General features: G+C 43.5%; 1 protein-coding gene across 1 annotated transcript; it reads left to right on the top strand.

Annotated features, from left to right (window-relative positions):
• The first annotated feature begins 671 nt into the window (after positions 1–671).
• Positions 672–22,377, top strand: castor1 (cytosolic arginine sensor for mTORC1 subunit 1). Its single transcript, XM_064353641.1, has 9 exons — positions 672–1,036; positions 6,500–6,570; positions 8,206–8,399; positions 11,232–11,367; positions 11,701–11,824; positions 12,758–12,868; positions 13,585–13,667; positions 14,203–14,297; positions 20,839–22,377. The coding sequence occupies exons 1-9, from the start codon at positions 924–926 to the stop codon at positions 20,905–20,907; spliced, it is 996 nt and encodes a 331-aa protein (XP_064209711.1). The 5' UTR covers positions 672–923; the 3' UTR covers positions 20,908–22,377.
• The last annotated feature ends 1,210 nt before the right edge of the window (positions 22,378–23,587 follow it).

Here is a 23,587-nt window from a genome sequence, read left to right as displayed (position 1 = left end):
GCCACTATGGATGCATAGATCAAGTGATAATAATGATGATAATAATAATAATAATAATAATAATAATAATAATACATCCAACATGCTAAATTAAAAACTAACTGCATCATTTATGGTATTTTAAATGGAGTTTCATTTCATATTCTTAAGATTTTTGTAAAATGTCACTAAGTGCAAAAAAGATATGAACTCTTTATCAGCATGAGCATACTTACCTTTTTCATCTAATCAATAAACTGCTGTCTCAACATTTAAAGGATGTTATACATTTTGCTCTTCTTATTTTATTGGAAGCAAAACATCCAGGTAAAATGTAAGTTCTGACCCAAAAACTATTTGAATTTACTTGGGAATTTTCTGTCTTGCAGCCTTCTTCATGGTGAAGTCTTTGACATTATCTTTATAATTCAGGCCTAAAGGTCTACCTCTACCACTACCAGACACCAAACATTATGCTCATTACTTTGGAGCCACTGTATCAACTGACATCATGATTTTACCATAAAAAGGGTTATATGAAAAATAAACGATTGTCTACAGTCCTAATAAATACAGAATCCTTTGTGTGCTACTAGATTTTTCTGTGACTAAAACGGGGGGAAAAACAACTATTAGTTCTTGCCTGTCCCTTTAAGACCGAGGGGGCGTGTTGCTTCATAGGCTGTCTTGTATTTGAATATCGTGGTGGAGTCAAGTTGCGTTGCATGTTTTTTTATTCATCCGTGACTGATGTAAGATATTCATGCTGGTAAGCCCACTGGTGTGTGGTTGTATCTGGCTAGCGCTTGGGAATGCGAAAAAACATAGACACTTCGTTTAAATCGTTGTTGTCCGGGGGATATTTTGCAAAAGTCCCCTTAAAGGAGAGGCGGTAAGGTGTTTTTCCTTTCATACCGTTGTTTACAACAACTGGCAAAGCGGAGATGGACCTGCACATTTTAGATCACAGGCTCAAAGTAACTAGTATCTGTAAGGACGGGCTGGTGAATTTCACCCATCCACTGATCAAACTAATATTTCTCCGGAACAGGACGAGGTAAGCACGCGGCATTCCAAACTCATTAGCTTGCGTAGCTGGTGACTAGCTAGCTATTTAAAATTCGTCTTGCAACTTGATGTAGTCCAGTGAAACTTGATGCTTCTGAATCAAGACACAAGATGTTGAAAACAAAAATAGCTAGCTGGTGAGCTAACGGGCTGAACGGTGTTATTTTGGTTAATGACACTTTCAGAGCACCATAATGTAAACATGCATTGGTTAATATATTGTGGCCTATGAATGCTGCTCAACTACTGTGAATATCCGGAATGATTCTCTCGACTAGAGAATGTAACAGCAAAAATGGCATGCTCTTCTGCACGTTTGAAATGTAAAGGCGACATGGACTCAGCTGCCAGGGTAATTTATCGCAAGCTGTGAGCACGATCAAAACGTTGGCCAATGCTACGGGTTAAGCTGGTTTCCTTGTCAAACTAACGCAGAAAACCTGTCTCCGCGGTACTGAGAAACCACCTGAGAAAAGGCAGATTTTCTCCTTTGTACCCTTTGCCACTGTAGTTGTATATAAACATCATGCGTGCTAATAAAGTGCACTGAATTGAGAGTAACGGATAAAGAAGTAGCAAACTATTTAAGTTAATTGTTAACGTGCAATTCCAGCGGAGCAGAGAAGACTGTGGTCTGTTTTGCCAAATATTTCTGCCGAGCATTTTCCATGGATGTCGGAATGCAATAGAGCTGTTTGCCTATTAAGAGAAGTAAAGTTTTGTTTACCAGAATAGCATATTTAGTTCATCCATTAGCAAAACAAGTTCAGGAGAACTCATGAAACTAATATGGATTGAACTCTTAAGTTCACTTTTTAAGGAACTGATTCATCAATGTTAGACTAACGTACCATATTGCCTGGTGAAATTTGACCTCATTCAACATATCTCTCTATTAGGTCATGGGGTCAGATTATTATTATTTACATTTACAAGTATTGAGGTCTTCTGAATACAGCAAAACATGTTATATAAGATAAACAAGTGCTTGATTGACGTTTTAAGTATTGCTTAAAGCTAAGGACAAAATGATCTGTAGAAGGAGTGAACAAACCCAGAGTGTTCAACGCTTGCAAAACTTTGCAAGATGACTGTTACGTCTGGGGGGTATTTCAGGAATCGTTGTTGAATTAAGGCACCAGTCACGCGCCCGACCCCCGCAAGGCGGTTTGGACTCAACTTTAAATAACGAACCGCCGACAAAAATACGATGCTTTGATAGGTTAGAGGTGCAAGAATTTCTAAATATATGCTGCTGATGGCATCAGTAACCTACTTTACAGCTGAAATTAGTTCAATAAGTCCTTTAACTGTACCATCAAGTGTGCCTTGGATCCCTACCTGTTTTGCCACTTTTTTTTGTATTTTTTCATAATTTTGACTGGCAAACTAAACCCTTTTTGATAGCCTGAATTACAGTTTGGCTGGTATGGTGGTTTTTTAGTAAATCCCTGGAAATCCTTTCTTTGTTATGTAATTGTTATTATATTATACTTCTAATCATTGCCCTATTAAATGGTTCTGACATCTGGCCACTGCTTGTCAATCTGTCTGAACAACACAGAAGCGTACAGTTCTGTGGACAACAATGAATTATGAGGGCAAGTGTTCAATGATGTTTCAAAGGTAGTGGATCTTTGTGTGGTTATATGTCTGTTAAAAAGCTGAGTGTTACTAAAGCTTGTATTTACTATTAAAGAACAACTTATAGCTGTAATTATAATACACTTCTTAATTCAAATTCCATTTCACTTGTAATATTTATGTGCATTTGTAGTGTGCCTGTTTTGTACTGTCTGTCCGGCAGGTTGTTATTGACACTGAGAACTGGTTCTCAGTTCATTTAGGCTATGTGTTTAAGCGATGGTGAAATTAAATAAACACATAAACAAGAAAGGAGTCTGTGAAAGTGCAATTTACCACCGTTAATTGAACACTCCCACAAGGCTCCTCGGGTTCTGTTCTGGTGTAAACACAACACATTCGGTGTCAAGGCTGTGCTGCAGTTGGCATGTTGGTGCTTGCTGTGTCACCAGCATTATAAACATTAGTACATGCATGTTGCGGTACATCTGCCACAGTACGCGATAATTACCCCTGAAAAAAACTGCCCTTGCGTGGCACAGATATTGCGAAACACCAAAACCTGACAGGATATACCACTTCACCCTGATCGAATTTGCTCTCAGTCTCACCTGTGAATAGGCTGGAGAACAGCATTGCAAAATCTCAGACATGACCGAGTGGTTTGTCACTCTAGGTAACGTTTTGTGCGTGGTTACATTGGGGCATAGCTGGAATTTTCCGGAACAGCTGAAGCAAGCCTTGCTTTTGTCTCGTGGCTCACGCTATACTGGTTAGCCTATGTCATGTTATCTCCGTTTTCTCTGTGTAGACTCACTGCTTTCCTCGTTTATCAGAAACGGGAGCAGAGTGTGTGTGTGTGTGTGTGTGCGTGTGCGTGTGCGTGTGCGTATTTGTGTGTGTTTGCAGGTACACTGGTCCAGAGGTTGCGAAACCTCTCCCGGGGATGTTTAGTCACAGTACATTCAGTCCTCTGGAGTGGTGTGGACACACACAGGAAATGGAGCCTTAATGTACATTTACATGGGAAAATGGACTTCATTTCATTCATGGAGTACTTCCTGTCAAAGGCCAGCCACCTGGCTGAGTCAGTGTACATCTTTGATTGCGTAACCAGTTGTGTCCGGAGCTGAGAATTGGTTGTGCTTGGCATATATATCAATGTGTCAGTTGTTACAGTATCGTCTTTGTATAGGTGGGGGTCGTCCATTCCATTTGAATTCAGTCAGTTCAGGAAGTGAATTCACAAATTCACAATTTTAAGGATGCCCGTACTTTACTTTGAGGATTTTTCAATGAATGAATTTGATTTCAATTTGATTCCAATCCTGATTCACCAAATTAAAATGGAATTGACCCCAAACCTGTTTTTGTGGCCCTTAGTTCATCTGTGCATCTAGCGAGGCAGGGGAACAAGCAACAGTTTAGTTTCCCGAGTTACCATCATTTGCTTTGTCTTCTCCTTGCAGTTGGCAAAAGGAAGGTCCCTCTGACAGACCGCTGTGTTACGAGCTTATCGGTTTCAAAATTAGCACTTGGCTGTCACTCGGCAGATGGAGTGTGAATACGAAAAAGGTGCAGTTTTTAAAACGCGTAACATAGCACCTCAAACGGGGTTTTAGAAATCAGTGGAGAGAGAGAGGAACGACTGCTAGCTCTGTGTCTGAGGTGTCAATGGCGCCTCTTCGCACTTTATTAAAAATCTTTTGAAAAGATTATATATTCCGTGGCTGAGCTTGGTGTTCCACTCCTCCTCGGTGACGGGGATTCAGACAAGGCCGAGGCCCTAGCCTGCTCAGATCTCTGGCTGAGCTGCGAGATGGAAACTCTTTAACCCTTTGAAGAGTAGGTTTTGTCAAATGTTTTTTTTTTTTTGTGAATGTGTTCCAGAACTCAGACTCCTTCAGTGATTGTGACGTCAGCATCTGCATGCTCAGTTAAGAACATTCTGATCATATATTGGTGATCTTGCAACTTAAAGAATGACAAGGTTTTGTCTGCTCTTTCTCCTAAAGTAGAAGAAGGCTTGCTTAATGATCATGACAGCAGAGAGCACTTGAAATCTGACCTGTCCCTGGGAGTGTGTTGCAGTGGTAAATCTCTTAATCTGTGTTATTCATTTATTTTGTCTGGTACTTTCAGTTTTTTTTGGGGGGGGGGGGTGTGGTTAGGCTGTGTGATCACATCTCCCATAGAGTTGGCTAATGAGCGAAAGCTGGCTAGAACAATGCCGCCTCTGATCCAACAACAATAGAGATTTTTGAACAAGAGAGATTTTTGCCATCAGCCTGCATTAGCAGTGGGGCGAGCTTGGTCCTGTATGAGAGGCCCCGTTGGGGAGGGGCGGTGGGGGGGTGTCCACAAAAGCGTTCCCACTACCCGCCAGCCGCTAGCCTGTCTGTGTGGTCAACCTGAGGCAGGTCGGTCGCAGTCCTGTGTGGGCTTGGATCCTGACCAAGCTGACAAAGATCTCTCCACCCCCCCCCCCCCGTTCTCCCAGCGAGGTGGTTTTCCCGAAGCCAGTCTTCTAAGCTGGGGAAATCCCCTCCCATCCTCACCTGTTCGCTGGTGTTTTCTCTTGTGGGCTATATCAGAAGCAAACCGTATCAGATAGCCGCTTGGGCTATCAGTTAGATTCCTGGGGGTTATCGCTTAGATAACTGAGTAGCTCCTTTTTGTTGTGTTTTCTTAAGCAGTATCGGTGAGTGACTTTGTTACACCGCCTTCCAGCCGAGGGAAGGCAGACCAGTAGGGTTTTCTTGATCAGTGCAGGTCTGGTGTAGTCTCTTTTTCTATTTCAGTAAACAAAGTGCAATATCGGATTAATTTGGTATCCTCTCACGGTCTATTTTCGTCTTAATTTTTCATGAATAGTCAAGCAGGTGCTGGATGTCACAGCAGGGTGTCAATTAGAAGGAAGAAAAGACACTTAATAGTGATTCATGGCGGAATTATATTAAAATAAAAAAAGTTTCATTTTATAGTTTCAAATGTATTAATATTAACATTGGTAAAATATTAAAATAAAAAATAAAATTTTTGAGATCTTGTTCTTGCTTTGACCTAGTTATACCAGAGCTGGTTATATAAATTTCATATTGAATACCAAACAAACAGGAAATAACCCTGGTGAGCAGGAAGTATAAGCATCCTTGCTGAAAGTACGGTTCTGGGGGGGGTGAGTGGTGAACAGGAAGTTGGAGTGTCAGAACACAATGGGCTGCTGAGTTAGCTCAAAGGGTGGAGCAGTATTTTTTCCCCCTTGGATTGATACCCACCCCCCCACCCCCTTCACATGTTACATCATCCTGAGCAGGAATTGAAATAGCCTATACTTTATTAATACAGCAAAGTAGCAAGAGAAGATCTATCAGCAGTTTCTGGCCTGATCAAGCTCAGGTTCTTGTTTTTCTCTCAGGCAAAAACAGTCCTTTGAGAACATGCCCATTGCTGTCCCATGAGCCTCAGCAGCTAGCCACTCAATTCAGCAGCAGGTCAGTGAACCTCTAGTGACAATGGCCGTATTAAATGGAGCAGAACACAGTGACCAAGAGCTCTTGGTTCGGTGACAAAAACGTCCGGTTTTGGGCCCGCAATGTCTCCCTCTCGCTGGCGAGCACTGTATTAATTAAAGAGCCCCACGATAAAGGCGTCTCATTGTAGAACTGGTAACGGGGGGCCTTTCTAAGAAAAGAAAACAGTGGGTCATTGAAGCAGCCTGTCGAATTTGGATGCACACGCTGTTGGGAAGCAGGCAGCACTGGCCCAGTTGGAGCCCTCCCCTCCACCACCCGCCTTCCCAAAGCAATCTGTTGTCTTTGTTGGTTTTCAGAATGTCTCTGTCTCTCTCTCTCTCTCTCTCTCACAGATGCAAGTTCTTCAGTCTAACTGAGACGCCAGAGAATTACACAGTGGTGCTGGATGAGGAAGGATTCAAAGGTATAAATCAATATTCTTTCATGGTCATTCAATGAAAGCGCTACGAATCTGTAACCATGGCCAATACCAATACAACTGTGACCGTACTAGGCATCGTGAAACTCACGCATGTCTGGTGCTTGTTATTAAACTCGTTTTTTGGATTCCTCTCAGATCTTACAGCGCATTAAAGCACTTTCTTTGGCACTCATTTTCGTTTTCTGTGTAATGTGGTGAAAGCTTGTGTGAGGCCACTCTGGAATGCTTCTGAAAATGCACTTGAACCGGGTCTGTTTCCTCGGTAGGAACAGTTTTCCAGGGAAGCGGGTGAATGCTAAAGGCCGATGTGCCTGACGTGCCCGACAGTTGTCGAGCAGCTTTAAGGTGCTTACGTGCAGCCTCAGGATTCTCTTAAACGATGAGGTCACAGTTGGACGTGCCACGTTTGGTAACCGTCGTTGGGCTCTGAAATGCCATGTGTCTGGCATTGCCGCCTATTCGCTGGCTGCCTGTTGCCAAATGGCACGCCCCTCCCGGTTTCTGCAGGGCTGAGAAACTGTACAGTCCAAAGTATATGTGTGTGTGTGTGCGTGCTCAGTGGCACCACATTTTCAAAGCTCGAGACTGAACACAACTTCTGTTGTGTAGCCCTTATTCAAAGTGTTTGTCGCATGTTGAAACAAAAAAGGAAAAAGGTTTCTTCACATGCAGTGTGTCGAAATGGCTCCCCACAAAGCATATCTGATGTGGTGTATGAAGCATATATGCAGCGTCCAATTTCACTGACAGAAAGCTTTTTCCCCCCCCGCCCAAATACATCCTGTGACCTTCCATGGTTTGGGAACCACAGCCTTAGACCGTACAGGAGAGAACTTTGCCCGTCCTGTGACCAGCTGGCAGGGGTTCTCAAGTTCGCGAGTGTGCGTCGTGTGAGTGCCAACGCGTGTGCGAGTGTGCGTGCGTCTTGCGAGTGCGTTCGGCGAGTGTGTTCAGTGAGTGTGTTGAGTGAGTGCGTTCAGTGACAGCACGGGGTCGCTTTGGCCGTTTCACGCTCGATGCAGGTGACCTAAAGTCGCTTGCTCTTATTCTCCACGCTCTTTCTGGAGGAAGCGGCAGTTTTCATTGGGAAGAAGTGGCTTTGTGTGCCGATGCACAGCAGTTCCTGTCTTTGTGTTATTTTGCCGTGCATATTTTGAGGGCAAAGACAGAAGTTTTTCTAGTTCCCCTGTGGTCAGTGGCGTTAGCCGCACTTGGGGTCTGGCCACCTGTGTTGTGCGCTGTGGCCTAATACCCCTAGAAGATACACTGGAGGCCAAAAGAAAGTAGCTCTGCTACTCCTAGTTATGGGGTGGAGGAGGTCTGTCTGAATGATTAGATCAGAGCAATTTAGTCCAACTAATTTTCCCTAATAGTGGAATGTTGTACATTGCATACTAAAATGACATTGTGACATTGCACACAAACTAACTGAACCTCCAAGCTGGTCTCAAAGTGCAGTTTGTTGTATTCCTAGAGGGGCTTGGCTCCCGTGAAATGGGGTTTGTTTATTTATCCCCCCCCCCCCCCCCATTGTGCTTCTCTGTTTTAAAGTTCAGCGTTTCCTGTCAGACATTTTTTATTGTTTTGCATTTTGACTTCCTGTCCCCGCCCCCTCAGAGCTCCCCGCCTCCGAGTACCTGCAGGTGGAAGGTTCCACCTGGCTCCCGCTCAACGTGGCCTCCAACGGTCACGCCTCCAGCAGCTCCCAGGCCGTGGGCGTCACCAAGATCGCCAAGTCCGTCATCGCGCCGCTGGCCGAGCAGCACGTGTCCGTCTTCATGCTCTCCACCTATCAGACGGACTTCATCCTGGTGAGGTCCCGCCTTACCCTTGCACTCGCACCCTTGACCTCTGACCCTCCAGAGCGGGGGTTGTCCGAACTTACGTCCCACACCACCAGCCCTTTTCAGATAAGTTTGGGCACCCTCGCTCTCCCAAACTCGGTCCTGGGGGCCCCCTTGTGTATGCTGGTTTTCTTTCTGCAATTTCAGTCCCAGAATTTTAACAAGCTGTTAATTGTTCTTAATTAGGCGCTTTTCATGCTAAGAGGGATTATTTATGCTCTTACGCCTCTTGAGCTACTTTACAGAAAAAACAGAAATTATTCTTAACCGGTCAAATTAAAGACTGAAGTTAATCAATAGGCTTCTAATTGGACACTAATTCTAAGTGTGGACACCTGTTCATTAAAACTCCGGAAGATAATGATAATGTGCGCACACACTTTCTAAGCCCCGCACCCCTCTGAGAAATCTTTAAAAAAGTCCATTACAAGCTAATGCTGATGCTAAATTTAGCCGTTACCGGTCGAATTTGGTTGTGTGCCATGACTAACTTTGCGTGTAGCCGGAACCGCCTGAGCAGGATGCGTTGATGGTTAAACGCGGTATTTTTAGAGGGTGAGTGGCATTCCCCTCACGTCCAAAACAAACGAGGCCTCATTTCTCCGCTCACTTATTCATAGCCAAGTGGTCCTTAATTGCTTATCGCTCGCTTTGCCAGCCCCAGTCCTGTTTTCACTTATTCCACATCACGCTCATGCTCTATTTTCAGCGGTGCATCCCTTGTCCCCCCACCCCCCCACTTCTGACCGTTTTTTTCCAAGGACCTGTTTTGTTTTTCCCCTTCAGTCTCGCTTCATTTTTAATTTGGACGGCTCAGAGAACCGTTCTGTGATGCAGTGTTGCTTCTGAGTCGCAATATTAGAGCATTCTGACGCGATCCACTGTGTGAATGGCACTTGTTTTGGAGTCATTCTACAGATTTAGCCCTTGTATTAAGAAATGGCAAACATGCCTTTTGTGTGGTCAGAATTGTAAACATGAGACCGTTGCCACGGAAACCAACGGAAATAACAATGAGAGCGTTAGACCTGGTGTGAGAACGTGAGATAATAGCAATAATAGAATCTCTTTCTGTGGTTATAGTAAATTTGGCAGTAGTAACTGTGTATTTGGCTGTTTGTCTGAACACACTGTATTGTGACCGATTTAGTTGATTTTTATTTTTTATTTTCTAACATGGCAAATGAAGGCGAACTCCTGAGGAATCCAGCTGCTCATCATAGATCTGAGCCTGTTCTTAGCCCACCAGGGCTTCAGCCTTTTCTGTTACACCACATCACAGGCTTCTAAGTTTGTGTGGTTTCCTTTAAACGCCTGCCCTCGGATAAACCGTTTTGTTTGCCGTTTGTTTCTGTCGAGGCTGTGTGAAGCAATGCTGCTGTCCCTTTAACGTGTGAGGTCACAAATGTGCAATTAGGAATGCTCTTTAACCAAACAGTCTAATGCTGATGTAACTGTCACTACTGGTAAGCGAAAGCAATGGAGTTATAGAACACTGACTTTGAATTTTGCAAAAGCATTCCAAAAAGCCAGCGCTTCAAATGAGCAATGCTAGTGATTAGTCTTAATAATATTCATACGGTAAATATTGTAGAGGTATACACTGTAATCAAGATAAAAAGTTAAGTGACATAAACAAATAAATGTTTGTCATATTCTAGCCTGTAGCGCTCAGCAGAATGTTCAAATAAAGCTGCTGTCTGTTGCATCACCCCCAGATTCCTTGTCCTTTTGCACCTTCTTCATATTTCGGAAGCATCAGCTGCCTTTTGCTGTATACACGACGAAAATGTGCGCACTCATAACTTGTGGCATGATGTGAGAGGAGATCTCGCGGTTGTGCTGTCAAAGTTTGCAAAGCGCTTCAGTGTTTTGGCGGGCTGTGTTAGCATAGTTGTCAGCGTCAGATGAAAATAGGGTGAGCTAGCACTTTTCCAAAAGAGTTCCATAAACACACCCCTGTTAACGCCAGCCCTCCTGCGTCACTGCACAAACACGTTCATTCTGGAACGGGAAAGTGCCCACTTTGGCCAGAGCGAGAACTTTTTTTTTTTCTCTCTCTCTCACTTTGGTGCTGTAGATGAAGTTCCCAAAGACTTGTCTCTGGGCCTCTTTGCTTTGCTCCAGTCTAAAAGTTGGCCATTTGAGTTGCAGGTTAAGAAAAAGAAAAGTGAAATATTTTTGCATGATGCTCTATGCACAGTCATTCATGATTGTGTTGGTGGATCTTATAGTGGTCTGTCTGTCTGTCTGCACAGGCCTCTTGAGTTAGTCTATTCTGAGGCGTGTCCTGAAAATACAGTAAATATATCTGTAAATATGCAGTGAGCGGTAGGCTCATGTTTAGGTAATAAATATCCTTCACACGTTCACGTTTTTGCATGATAAGCAAGTCTATTTAAAGAAGTGTCATTTGTTAGCTGTTGATGGATTCGCGTCTGATTTTTCCTTTGTGGACTTTTTTGATGGAGTGAAGTCAAGTTTCAGTGTACGCAACTAACCCATTGCTTGCTGAGGGTCAGGTACCTTATTTGAGCACTGGTCCAAAGGTAGGCACCGTATTGTCTTCAGTATTTGAAATTTATTAACTTGAATACTTAACTTATTCGCATCCCTAGTTAACCCCCTGCCTGCTCCCCCCCCCCCCCCCCTTCATTCAACAGGTTCTAATTGGAAATCTGCTGACATGACAATGTTCTGTGCCCTTGTGTGTGTTTTTTTTTGGGGGGTGGGGGGTTAGGATTGCGGTGGTGGTTCAAAATGGCTGCCGTGAATCAGGGCCTCTGTGGTGATCCGCAGGTGCGGGAGAAGGACCTGGCGGTGGTGGTGCACACCCTGGAGGAGGAGTTCAACATCTACAGGGAGGTGGGCGGAGAATCGGTGCCCGTCCACAGCCAAGATGTGCGCAACGGCCTCCAGAAGAATGGAAAAGAAGGTAACCCAGGGCAACACAAGAACGTTCTCACCAAGGCTCGGTTTCCAGGGAGCTGCTAGCCATGCCCTTTGGGCTCAGTTTATTCGCTTGGTTATTTATTTATTTATTTATTTATTGAAAATTTGGCACCCAGTTTAGGGCTGCTCATATCCAATCCCCAGCCTAATTTGGAGTGTCCAATGATGCTAATTGGTTTCACTCAAAGCGTAACATTTGTCGGGGTGGCAACGGAGACCGTGAACGTGGTTTGAACGTGTTCCGGAACGGAAAAGCCGTGTCGCCCCGTTTCATGTGGAACCCTGAACAGCCGATTCTCCGACTCTTTTCCGACAGCCACCAAGCCCACCGTGCACCCCGTGCTGAGCCCACAGAACCAGTTCTGTGTCATGAGCTTGGACCCGGACACCCTGCCGGCCATCGCCACCACCCTGATCGATGTGCTCTTCTACTCCAGCAGGTGGGGCGTCTCGTTCCCGCGCAAAGCATTCTGGGACAACAGGGAAGCTTATAGCATTCTGTTCGGTGGTACAAATAGAGCTAATATCGCTGTTGAGTTATTATATATTGAGTATTAATTGTGATATACAAATATAAACTGCTTGTCATGCCATTAGAAATAAGATTGACTGGAAAGCATGCAGCTTCTAACCAGCCAATCAGGACTCTGCGGTTGCCCGTGTGCAACTTCACTGTCGACCTCACCAGAATGACACGTTACATGGGAGTAGGATGACAAAACTGATTTAAAATTGATAATGGGCTCTGCCTAACTTCAGGTTCAAATTATATATTTCTTTTGCACACACTCTGTTATTACTTTAGCAAACCTACTTATTATGATGCTAAGCTCACATCCCGAGTGTAAACATTGGCTGGGATGTTAGCTCGGGAGGGAAAGCGGTATGAAAAGCACCCTTTGTAAGCATTTTGGTTTAAGCGGTTGAGATTTAGCTTGGAACTGCGGTGGGCAAATAGAGAAACTTCCTGCAGCCTTTTTGGCATTTTTTATTATTTTTTTTTATTCCGCTCCACTTCCACCTCTTTTCATAGGTCTGGAATTGAAGTCGTGAGCAGACGCCCTTTTGGACCGTCTGTAAATCAGTTTCAGATCCGCTGCCGTAAACCTGTTGCAGGTCTGCCGTCATGCCGTCGTCCTGGGCGGGGAACTCTCCTCTCTGAGTCATTCCCGCGACCTGTTTTTGTGTTTTGTGGGGCTTGTTTTCGGAACGAGGCATTGTTGGCACCGTTCTTGCACCGGTGGCTTGAGGAATTTGATCACCGAGCTGGGTTTCCATTGTCCTTCCTCATTCAAGCTGTGCTTTGATATATTCGTCTCTGCTAACGACGTGCGTCTGTGTCTTTTTTTTTTCCTCCTTTTTTTATGTGACAGTCCAAAAGAGGGCACTCAGGCCAACCAGGACCTGGACTGCATAAAGTTCTTCTCTTTCTCCCTGATCGATGGCTACGTCTCCATCGTCATGGATACTGAAGCTCAGCGCCAGTAAGTCAGCTCGGTCATCACCTCCGTCTCCATGGCAACGACTGCTTGTTACGGACAACTCGTCCTATTCATAAACTACTGGGTGGAGATCCAGTTTGTGGTGCGGAGTTTTAAAAATAAATAAATTAATTAGTTGAACATAGGCTTACTGAGTCACAAGTGCTGTGCATTTGAAATCATTGAGTTAAAAAAAAGGAAAAGCACAATTAATTAATTATTATTATTAAAAGAACTATACATTTAAGAAAAAGCTAAATAGCCAGAATGGTGTGCCATATGTTGAAGAAAGATAAGTAAAGTGTAATTAGTATTACATAATCAAACAACAGCAATTACTGTCTGACTTTCCAGGCATCCCCAAAACATCTGCTTGCTACTTCCTTTCTGTCCAAGAGGCTTTCATTCATCTGTGGCTGGAGGATATTTTCAGTGTTGACATGGGATTGTGAAATGAGCCATATGGTGGGAAAGGATGAGGGCTGGATTAATCTGTGTGTGTCTGTACTGACATAGGCTGTAGAATCTGTTCCCTGTGTGTCTGTACTGAGACGGGCTGTAGAATCTGTTCCCTGTGTGTCTGTACTGAGACGGTCTGTAGAATCTGTTCCCTGTGTGTCTGTTCTGAGACGGGCTGTAGAATCTGTTCCCTGCGTGTCTGTACTGAGATGAGATGGACTACAGAAGTGACTGTTATCCTCTCTCTGTTTGTCTGACAGGTTTCCTGCAGACCTGCTGTTCACCAGCTCGTCTGGGGAGCTCTGGAGAATGGTGCGCATTGGGGGACAGCCGCTCGGCTTTGGTGAGTCCCCCTACTCCCCCACACGTACCCCCTACGCGAACACACACACAGACACACACAGACACACACAGACACACACAGACACACACAGACACACACAGACACACACACACACACACATTCACACACAGACACATACACCCACCCACACACACACACACACACAGACATATACGCATGTGAACACGCTCACACACATTTGTTATTTTAAGGTTGCCGCTTCAGTCATGTCACAAGCGAGCATAACGATTATGAGAAGGATACCTGGCCAACAACCGCTGCAGCCTGTTCACTCGGGTGCAGTGTTTACATTTACAGGGAAAAGAAATGTCTTATCTGATCTTTTCTGCGTTTGACTGAGAGGTTTTGCATTTCTGTGTGCTCACCCGTGAATGGCACCCGTTTCTATGTACAGAGCAGAGCACCAGAGTCCGGCCTCATCGCTTCGCAATGAGCAGCTCTGTCTGAATGACTGTGACGGTGGTGGTGACTAACACTTGCGGTAACTGTAAGGATCTGTGCTCTCTGTCTCCAGACGAATGTGGCATCGTGGCCCAGATCTCCCAGCCCCTAGCCGACAGCGACATCTCGGCCTACTACATAAGCACTTTCAGCTTCGACCACGCCCTGGTGAGTGCGCCCGTCCCCCTCTCGCCCGCCTTTCCCGCCGCCGTTGTGCCCGCCGCCGAACGGGAGCGGCGGTTACTGCACGGCCTGTATTATCTCATCGTCCACCAGGAGGCGTTTCTCCTGCTGCGCTCTCAAAATGCGGGTGGGAACGGCTTTTTGAGGATATGTTGTGAAACTAATTGCAGTTTACAATACAGTATGCACCGGGTCTTCTAGAAATAGACATAATGCCATATGTACATAATGGCAATTATATATGTGTGTGTGTATGTGTGTGTGTGTGTTGTCAGTCATAAGTCGTTCGCAAAAGGCAATTTTTGAGTCTTATTTCTGCAGTAAAGATGAGACAAACTGAAACGTTATTCTTGCTTAGTGTAGTTTCTCGTTGACTCTACAATAAACACCTCTTTTAATTTGGCCTTTATGGACTTATCAAGTGTGATAAGTGATTAGTGATAAAATGTGACTGCAGGCTTACTGAAAACGAGCCTGCCATTAATTACATGCTTCTATTCATTTTTAATGTAAGATAAGCATGAATAGAGGGAGGAGGTCCAGGTGATCTTTGTCTGATTGGATCTTTTGTATTTTATTTCACGTGTATTTTGTGCTGCACTGCAGGAGCAGAGATCCCAATCATTATGTTTGTTTCTTGCATCCAAGGCTTCAATGAATACTTTATGCAGTCGTGTAGATTCCTTACGAGTTAAGCCACCAAATTTTCTCTGGATCTCTGAGATTGTGAAGTTGGCAGGGGAGTTTGTGTTCCCTACCTGTCTCCCAGCAGCAGGGGGCAGTAGAGGTGTTTGATGTGAGAGGACCAGGATTTCCTTTCTCCTTGATGTAGGCCTATTGAAGTCCAGATTTTGCTGATCTCATCAGATCGCCTCAGTGAAAAACTTAGTTGAAATCCCGCTAGTTAAATGTTTAACATTCACATCCTTAATGTTTCAGACCTGTTAGAATTTTGATTTGTTTTGAAACATTTTGCAGGATGATGTAAAAATAGTTCTAATCAGGGTTATTATAGCTTTAAATGTTTCATAAGTTTTTTTTAATTTAGTTTCAAATTTTGATTTAAATTTGAGTTTAGTTTTTGTTAGTTGTAAGATTTGGTTTGCAAGTTTTAGTTTTAATTTTTTCTTTTGGAAATGCCTAGTTTTAGTTCAGTTTCAAGTTCAGCTTAAGTTCAAGATTAATACTTTTTTTTTTTTGGTTGGTTACCCCATTAGTCAGACGTGTACAATGAATATTGTGTACATTTTTAAAGTGTATAAAATAAACAATAAATCTAATTCTTTTGAACATTTATTAAAATTTACTTTGCTAACCACCTCAAACTAGCTAGAAGCCTTGAATGAGCGAATGAAAAACAGGACCAGGCAACAATCCTCAGTAAGTCATACTCATAGTAATTGGCAAACAGGACTGTGGCATTTTCTCCCAAATATTTTTGGTTTGTTGCAAAGCTAACTCTGCCGTGGGGTCTGGAATAAATGGGGACACATGCTGACATTTCCTCATTGGCTAATGCATGAGCACATGGTTCCCACGGTTAGAGGGGACTGATTTGTTAGTCTGTAGGGTATCATCATTGTGACACCATCTTGTGTTAAGTTGCTTTTTAGCAGAAAGAGGGGTAAGGAATTATCCAACCAAAATTCTCTCTTCATTACTTGACACATAAATGATCAAAAAGACAAAAACGTATTATATGTATTATTATTTAAAAGTGTTTTTTTTTTTTTTTCTTTCTCACAAATAATTTTTTTCATGTCAGAATGGTTAAAAATATTTCATAAAATTATGTGATCCAGATTTGGAGCCAATGCAACCTTGGCATGCGATCATTTACCGTTCATTTGTACACGTGTGCAGTTGCTCAGTTGTTTTGGGCTCTTCGTTAGATGTGATTAGCAAGATCTTCCTTTTGGAAAAAGTACAACCCAATTTATATGCATTTTTGCATGGCCTTATGGGACAGGTCCCTGCAGCACATTGCCCACTACTTCCGCTGTTCTGTCAAAATAAGTGATGGAACGAGCTTCCCAGAAGAGTAGAACCAGAGAGCACCGATGGAGCATTGTCTCTGAAGGAACCACCACCCCGAACTTTCGACCCTCTAAAGCTTTTCTATTCCGGAACTGGCCCTAGCACCCAGCTGAGTGTCATTCCTTCTGTTGTTCTGTTGGGAGACTGTGGTCCTCTGCCATTGCTAGTTAAATGCAGTTTTTGTTCTTGTTCGTCTAACTCGGATGAATGCTCAGTCGTATAGTCGACAGGTTAACCGAGTCTGCAGTTCTTAACACTTGCCTCTCTTAGGAATATATTTTCCCTCTGTAGATGAGACAGATAATGCATTGCAGTGCACACAGTCTACAGTAATGCACAGTCCTTTGATGTTGTTTGATGACTAATCTGTTCACTTTGGCACTAATACAAGTTAACTTAATTTAAATATGCTTAACTTTTATCTGATGAAAGCTACATGTTTTTCTTGGATTCCTTTGCACTCATGAGACATATTATAAAATCCACTTCATACCGAGCTACCACATGCAGTGCAGTCCCTAAGTACATGGACAGAGACAGCATTTTTGGTTGTGAAGAAGTACAGACTGTTGGCTTTAATTTGCAGGTATTCAGCTGTTTCTTGGCCACCTGTGTGTTGCATCATTGGTTAATTTGCAAAGCTAAAGAAGCTAAAGGTTTAGAGTTGATTATAGGTGTGGAAAATGCATTTGGTGTCTGTTGCTGTTGTCTTTCAGCATAAAAACCAAAGAGCTCTCAGTGCCATTAAAGCTGACCATCGCGGGGTGTAAAAATCTGAATACGTTTATTCGAAACGTTGGCAAAATATTGGGTGTGTCAAAATGAACTCTTTGATATGTTGTTAAGAAGCAAGAATTACCGCCTGGTATCTCTCCTCCCTTTCCTATCCAAAACACTGGAACGTGCTGCATCTAACCAGCTCTCTGCTTTCTTCTCTGAGAACAACCTGCTTGATCCCCACCAGTCTGGCTTCAGGCCTGGCCACTCGACTGAGACTGCACTCCTCTCGGTCAGTGAGTCACTCCATGCCGCACGAGCAGCCTCCCTCTCCTCTGTCCTGATTCTTCTAGACCTCTCCGCTGCATTTGACACGGTGGACCACTCTACCCTCCTGTCCTCCCTGGCAGCAACAGGGATCCGCGGCACAGTCCTTGACTGGATTGAGTCCTACCTCTCTGACCGCTCCTTCCAGGTTGCCTGGGCGGGTAAGGTATCACCACCCCGTCCCCTCACCACCGGAGTTCCCCAGGGCTCAGTCCTTGGTCCCCTTCTCTTCTCCATGTACACCAGATCCCTTGGCCCTGTAATATCTGCCCATGGCTTGTCCTATCATTCCTATGCCAACGACACGCAACTGTTTCTCTCCTTCTCCCCATCGGACACACAGGTCCCTGCCCGCATCTCCGCTTGCCTGAGGGACATACAGAGCTGGATGGACAATCACCACCTGAAGCTCAACCCAGGAAAGACGGAGCTAATCTTTATTCCTGCTCTATCCTCTCCCCTCCTCGACTTTTCCATTTCCTTAGGGGACACCGTAGTGACATCATCACCCTGCGCCAAGAATCTCGGAGTGATGATGGACAACAGGCTGTCCCTCTCCAACAACATTGCAGCAGTAACCCGGGCATGCAGATTTTTCCTATACAACATCCGCAGAATCCGCCCCTTTCTCACCACCTACTCAACCCAGCTCCTGGTCCAAGCAATGGTTCTATCCCGCCTGGACTACTGCAACTCTCTTCTGGCTGGACTACCAGCATCTGCCACCAGACCCCTGCAGCTCATTCAGAATGCTGCGGCTCGTCTGGTCTTCAACCTCCCCAGACACTCCCACGTAACTCCCCTGCTCACTACCCTCCACTGGCTGTCTGTTATAGCTCGCATCAAATTCAAAACATTGGTCCTAGCATACCAGGCAGTCAAGGGATCAGCCCCAGCATACCTTCACAAGATATTCAAACCCTACATGCCAGCCAGATCCCTCCGTTCTGCTACCTCAGGACGCCTAGCACCTCCCCCTCTTCGCACCTGCACTTCCAGAACACGTCTCCTGTCTGTTCTGGCCCCACGATGGTGGAATGACCTCCCTGTGGAGGTCAGAACAGCTGAGACTGTGACCCATTTCAAACGACGACTGAAGACCCACCTCTTCAGGCTGCACCTCTCTCCATCCCTCCCTTCCCCCCTGTAAATGACTAAACTTAGGGTTGTAACTAGGCAACTGTTTCATAGGTTACTTAGTTGATGCGCCTGTCTTAACGACTACTTGTATTTTTATTTATTTTTATTTTTCCATAGATTGCGTTGTTGCCGTTCTCGTTGTTAGTGTTAATCAGTTTAACCATCAGGGTCCAAGTTGAACTATGCGGTTGTTCCCTGTACTTGGACCGGAACTTCTCTCTAGGGGTTTCGTCATACTTGTTCCTGGTTATGGTTATACACTTTGTTGTACGTCGCTCTGGATAAGAGCGTCTGCCAAATGCCTGTAATGTAATGTAATGTAATGCACTGGTACGGCTCAGTGCTGGCAAACAACCTGGTAGGCCACAGAAGACCACTGTAGCGGATGACCAAAGAATGGCCCAGTTAACTTTCCAAAATGACAAACTCCATCTCTCCTCTCTGCGTACGGGACTTTAACGCCACCAATACGACGTCGGCTCTTACCTTATTCTTAATACACTCAGGTTTAAACTGAAAAATCGCAAAGCATGCGTCTTCATTTTTTATTTATTTATTTATTTATTTATTTATTTATTTTAAAGAGTTTTTTAGTAAACATTACAGCGGAATGAGAGGAAGAGTCATTGGACCTTTTAGGGATGCCGGAATGTGTTCAGTAAAAATGAAATTGCCAACTTTGCATAACTGTATTAACCCTTTATTGAAGTGTTTCTTGTGGAAATTGTTATTCCTTTGTGACGAGCTGATCAAAATTAGGTCAAGCCGAACACTGATCGAATGGCAAGATAACTGTCAGTTTTCCTGCGAACACAAAAACCTCCGTAGCATTTGACCACATTAAGAGCCAAAAAAAAAGTTCCTAATGATGAGATATCTGCGGCTGTCCACAATCTGACTCAGTGGAATTTTCATCGACCGTCGGTTAGCAAGTAGTTGACAACCCAGCAGCACCTAAAAGCTGCTGTATTCGCACATCATAACCGATGTCATTTTTGCTGCATTCGCGTATCATCACAGATGGATCGTTTTTAGCCTGTTTGTGCAGCCGATCCAGAAAGTAACGGCTAATGCTAACAAATGCGTTGCATTTTATGGCTTATAACGCAGTGATGCTGTGGGGAAAAATGGCTGCTGGTGTTTTTTGGGTACCAGCCTAGGGTGGCGGGGTCTACGCAGCCTGCCTGTCGGTCACAGAACCTGTGATGCATGCCGTGGATGTGCAGGAGGATGGCTGCTTGATGGTTCCGGTAATGAGTAAAAAAATAAAAATAATAATAATAACAAAATTATAATATTTCCAGCTTTGCCCGTAACTGTTGTTCATAAGGATAGGTGCTTCTGCTCTAATCATCATGCGTGCAGCTAATGCAAAAGTGTTTTTGCATTGTGGTTTTTGACAAATTTTTTCTCTCCCTCAAGAAAACCAAAGAAGGTATTATCACAAGCCTGCAATTCTGTTAACTCTGGTTAATCATTATGTTGTTTATCCAACGTAATATTGCTATTTATATTGTGGATAATGTGGACTGATGAAGATTTGCATTCATAGGTTTTTTTGTACAAAAAATGAAAAACAAAAAAATCCAGGAGACCAAAATCTAGAAATTCGACCATTGGTTTTAGCTTTGGATCTGCGTTTATAAACCCTGGTCTTGGAGTATGCTGTCGTACATGTGAACCAGTCTCTTGATTAATTAAGGCTATTGAAAAGTGACAGAACAGCAGTTTTAAGTTCTCTGATTTTGTGCTGGTTTGACTCATTTTCATTCGCTTTGGCTTTAAAATCTTAGGTTTCCAAAAATGGTTTTGGTTTCTATCCCCAACATTTAGGACTTCACCGATTTCGGTTGTCGGACCATCAGTTAATTAAAGATGTGACCTCTTTTGAAAGGAGTCATTTGCCACCGCAGATTAGAGGAAAACGAAAGCAATAGTCTGAGAACTGCTCTGATAACAATTATTGATAAAAAATTACTGTTCTTTGTAGCATAAATGTCTCTTGAAGTATTTGCTCATTGCTCATTGGACATAAAAAGTGTAGTTAAAAACGATTAACCACTCTGAATACTTCACAAAATGAAATTAAGGTTGCACCAAAAACCAGCATACAGTACGCTGGTCTGATAAATTTATATATGTTATCAGTGGGATAGAACAAGAACTACTGGTGGTCAGAACAGCATCTCTGCACTGCGCAAAGCTCTTGTACTACGTGTGATCAGGTGTAAGGTGAATTGACAAGGTTTATTTTTAACGTTTCTTTTTTTTCTTTTTTTTTTTTTTGCACCCCATTTTGGTCCAGGTTCCAGAAGAGGACATCATCAGCGTGATTGAGATGCTACATCAGCAGAGGAAGGAGCCAGCATGTTGACTGCTGCTGTTGAGCCTCCACCCCCCCCCCCCCTCCACCCACCCTTTGGAGCAGAGAGTGTCAGATGGAGCAGTAGACACAACTTCTGTGCCTAGAACTAGCACTGCAGAAAAAGCAGTATTATCTTTTTTTCGCCAGTTGCCATGACCACCCAAGCGCTTCCATGGAAGGTGTTAACCTGAAGAGCCTTTGTTTTTGTAAAACCCCCCCCACCCCTCCGCCCCCCCCCCAGCGTTTAGTCGGTGGTCGTGCTGAACTCAGTAGCACTGAACTTCTGTCCTTTTTCCAAGTCTTAACTACAGTTCCCAGTGCTACGTCATTTCACGCCCGAGTCTTCCTGCCTGGCCGCTGCAGAGCTCGCGGTGACGTTGAAAACCCAGGAGAGCCTTGGGTCGACCGCGAAGACGCTCTGCGCCTCCAGATGCGAGACTCGCTCAAAACGTGTGAACCGTGCCCTGTTTCACTCTGCTGTCCAGAGTCTTGGGCACCCCTGAACCTTTCACAAGTGCACAGTCACGGAAAGATAGATAAATATCATAAATATAAAATATACAAAGTTAAGAGAAATAGAAATAAATAAAAAAAAAAAAAAGATTTTCATGACCCATTTCACGGTCCCTCATTCCCAACAGGGACTTCTACGAGGGTTAGAAATTAGCTGTAGTTTGTTCTTGAGGTGCATTTATTTTCATTTTTTTTCAACTTCAGTTTCCGTAGAAGTAGCAGTGGTTCGTATGCAACCTAATCAGTTCCAAATTGTTGTTTGTTTACATGCATCTGGAAGAAAATGGCTGTTTGCCAGAGGTGCAATGACATTTGTCAGGTTAAAGAACTTCTCATTTGATGCTCCATATATTTTCATAAGGTTGAAAATACGCAAGGATATTGCCTCCTTTTATTTAGTCTCCCTCATATTTACTATTTTCACATACTGTGTGAAGCCATGTAGACTTTCAGTTTTATTTATTTTTTATTTTTTTTATTTTTTGGTAATACAAGTTATGATAAAAGTAAATGTCCCTTTTATGTGCCAGTACCTGGCACTCGTTAATTTAAACCATACATACGTGTCACACGGAAATGAGATTTTATTTCTCTGGAAACCAGAGCAATCGTCGGAATATTTTTTTCCAAGTTAATCCCATTGTACCAGTTTATATCACTCCTGGGTTGCTGCTGATGCCAGTTTACTGATGGGGCTGTTTTCTGCCTTTACCTGAAACTTCAAGACTACATAGTTTTTTTTGTTGGTTTTTGTGCCTGTGAACTGGGGTAAGAAGAGTAGTTTTTTTTTTTTTTTAAAACCAATTTCTTGTAGGCTAGATGAAAAGTTACTAACTGAATTAGTCAGCAGTTCTTCTGAAACCAGATAATCTCTTTTTGGTACAACTACATTTTGTACAATAACATAGTATTATGTCAAATATTTGTAAGGTGCTGCTTTATTCAATAAAAAAATATATATCACAAGTTAAGTAGTATGCATTGGTTCCTTTGAAGTTTCCAGTGAACAGGCCTAAAGGAAGGCCTACACAGGAAGATCGCAGTCACTCCTGAGTAACCAAGTTTCATTTTGCCTTTTGCACGTAGTGGGATTTTTGTGCATAGAGTGGAAAGTTCTTGTTACGTGGCAGTTGTGATTATTTTGAGCTTCCAAAAAACGTCAGATCTGCGTTCCTTAGAAAGAGGTGCAACCAAAATGCTATTTTGGTCATCTGATGAGCTCATTTGCTGTCTGAATGTATTTACGGCCTGCGGTGTGGTTTCATGTATAAGGACCTGGGCTTGTAACCTGAAAGTCACATGTTTGATTCCTAGGTAGGACACTGCCGTTGTAACCTTGAGCAAGGTACTTAACCTAAATTGCTTCTGTGTCATGAAAAAGTATTTTCCTTCTTTCTGTTTTCCACTGTTATTTGTCACACTGAACTTTAGACTAAATGTAATATTAGAGAAAGGGAGACACAAGACAAAAAAATCATTTATTTAATGAAAAAGGTAATCAGACACCCATATTTGTGTAAATGGATACTATGCTTAAAATAATACAAAACGTTGATCAAGTCGATCTGGATGAGAGTGCAGTGATGTATGTACATGTGCTTCACCCCTTCACCATTCTTTTTTATATACTCCCCGTTTTTATTTGCTTATTCTGGAAAGTGCAAGGGGAGGAAAGGACTTTCAGACCCTGTTAATCCTGGGGACCCCAATCCTGGTCCTAGAGAGCTTCAGGGTCTGCTGAGGTTTGTCGTAACCCGGCAAGTAATCGATCACATACAGCTTTCTTTCTTTTTTTCCTCCACGCGTTCGACTCACTTAAACAGGTTTCTTAGCTCTGAGTCGACCGTCTCAATCCAAACATTTTGTTGACGTGTCAAGATCTGCGTCTTTAAAAAAAAAAAAAAAAAAAAAGTAATTAGCCGTTGGAAATACTGCCGGGCCTACATTAGGTACGCTGCAGATCATTCTGCAGCAGTAGGCATCACTTTTCCATTCGTCTGCATTTCCTGAGCAGGCCAAAGACTGCGGTTTTTTTTTTTTTTCTTCTTCTCAAGCCACAGCTGCTGTGCTGTGCTGCGGAGCTGCTCTAGTAGCTTTTTTTCTGCACTGAAAACTTCCGACGCCGTACATGGCACTGAAGCTCAGACCCCGCGAGTCAGAACGCTCGAAGGTGGGC

The sequence above is a fragment of the Anguilla rostrata genome, chromosome 10, assembly GCF_018555375.3.
Source record: "Anguilla rostrata isolate EN2019 chromosome 10, ASM1855537v3, whole genome shotgun sequence".
NCBI lineage: Eukaryota > Metazoa > Chordata > Actinopteri > Anguilliformes > Anguillidae > Anguilla > Anguilla rostrata.
The sequence above is the reverse complement of the archived record's forward strand: the minus strand, read 5'-3'. Positions and strand labels throughout refer to the sequence as shown.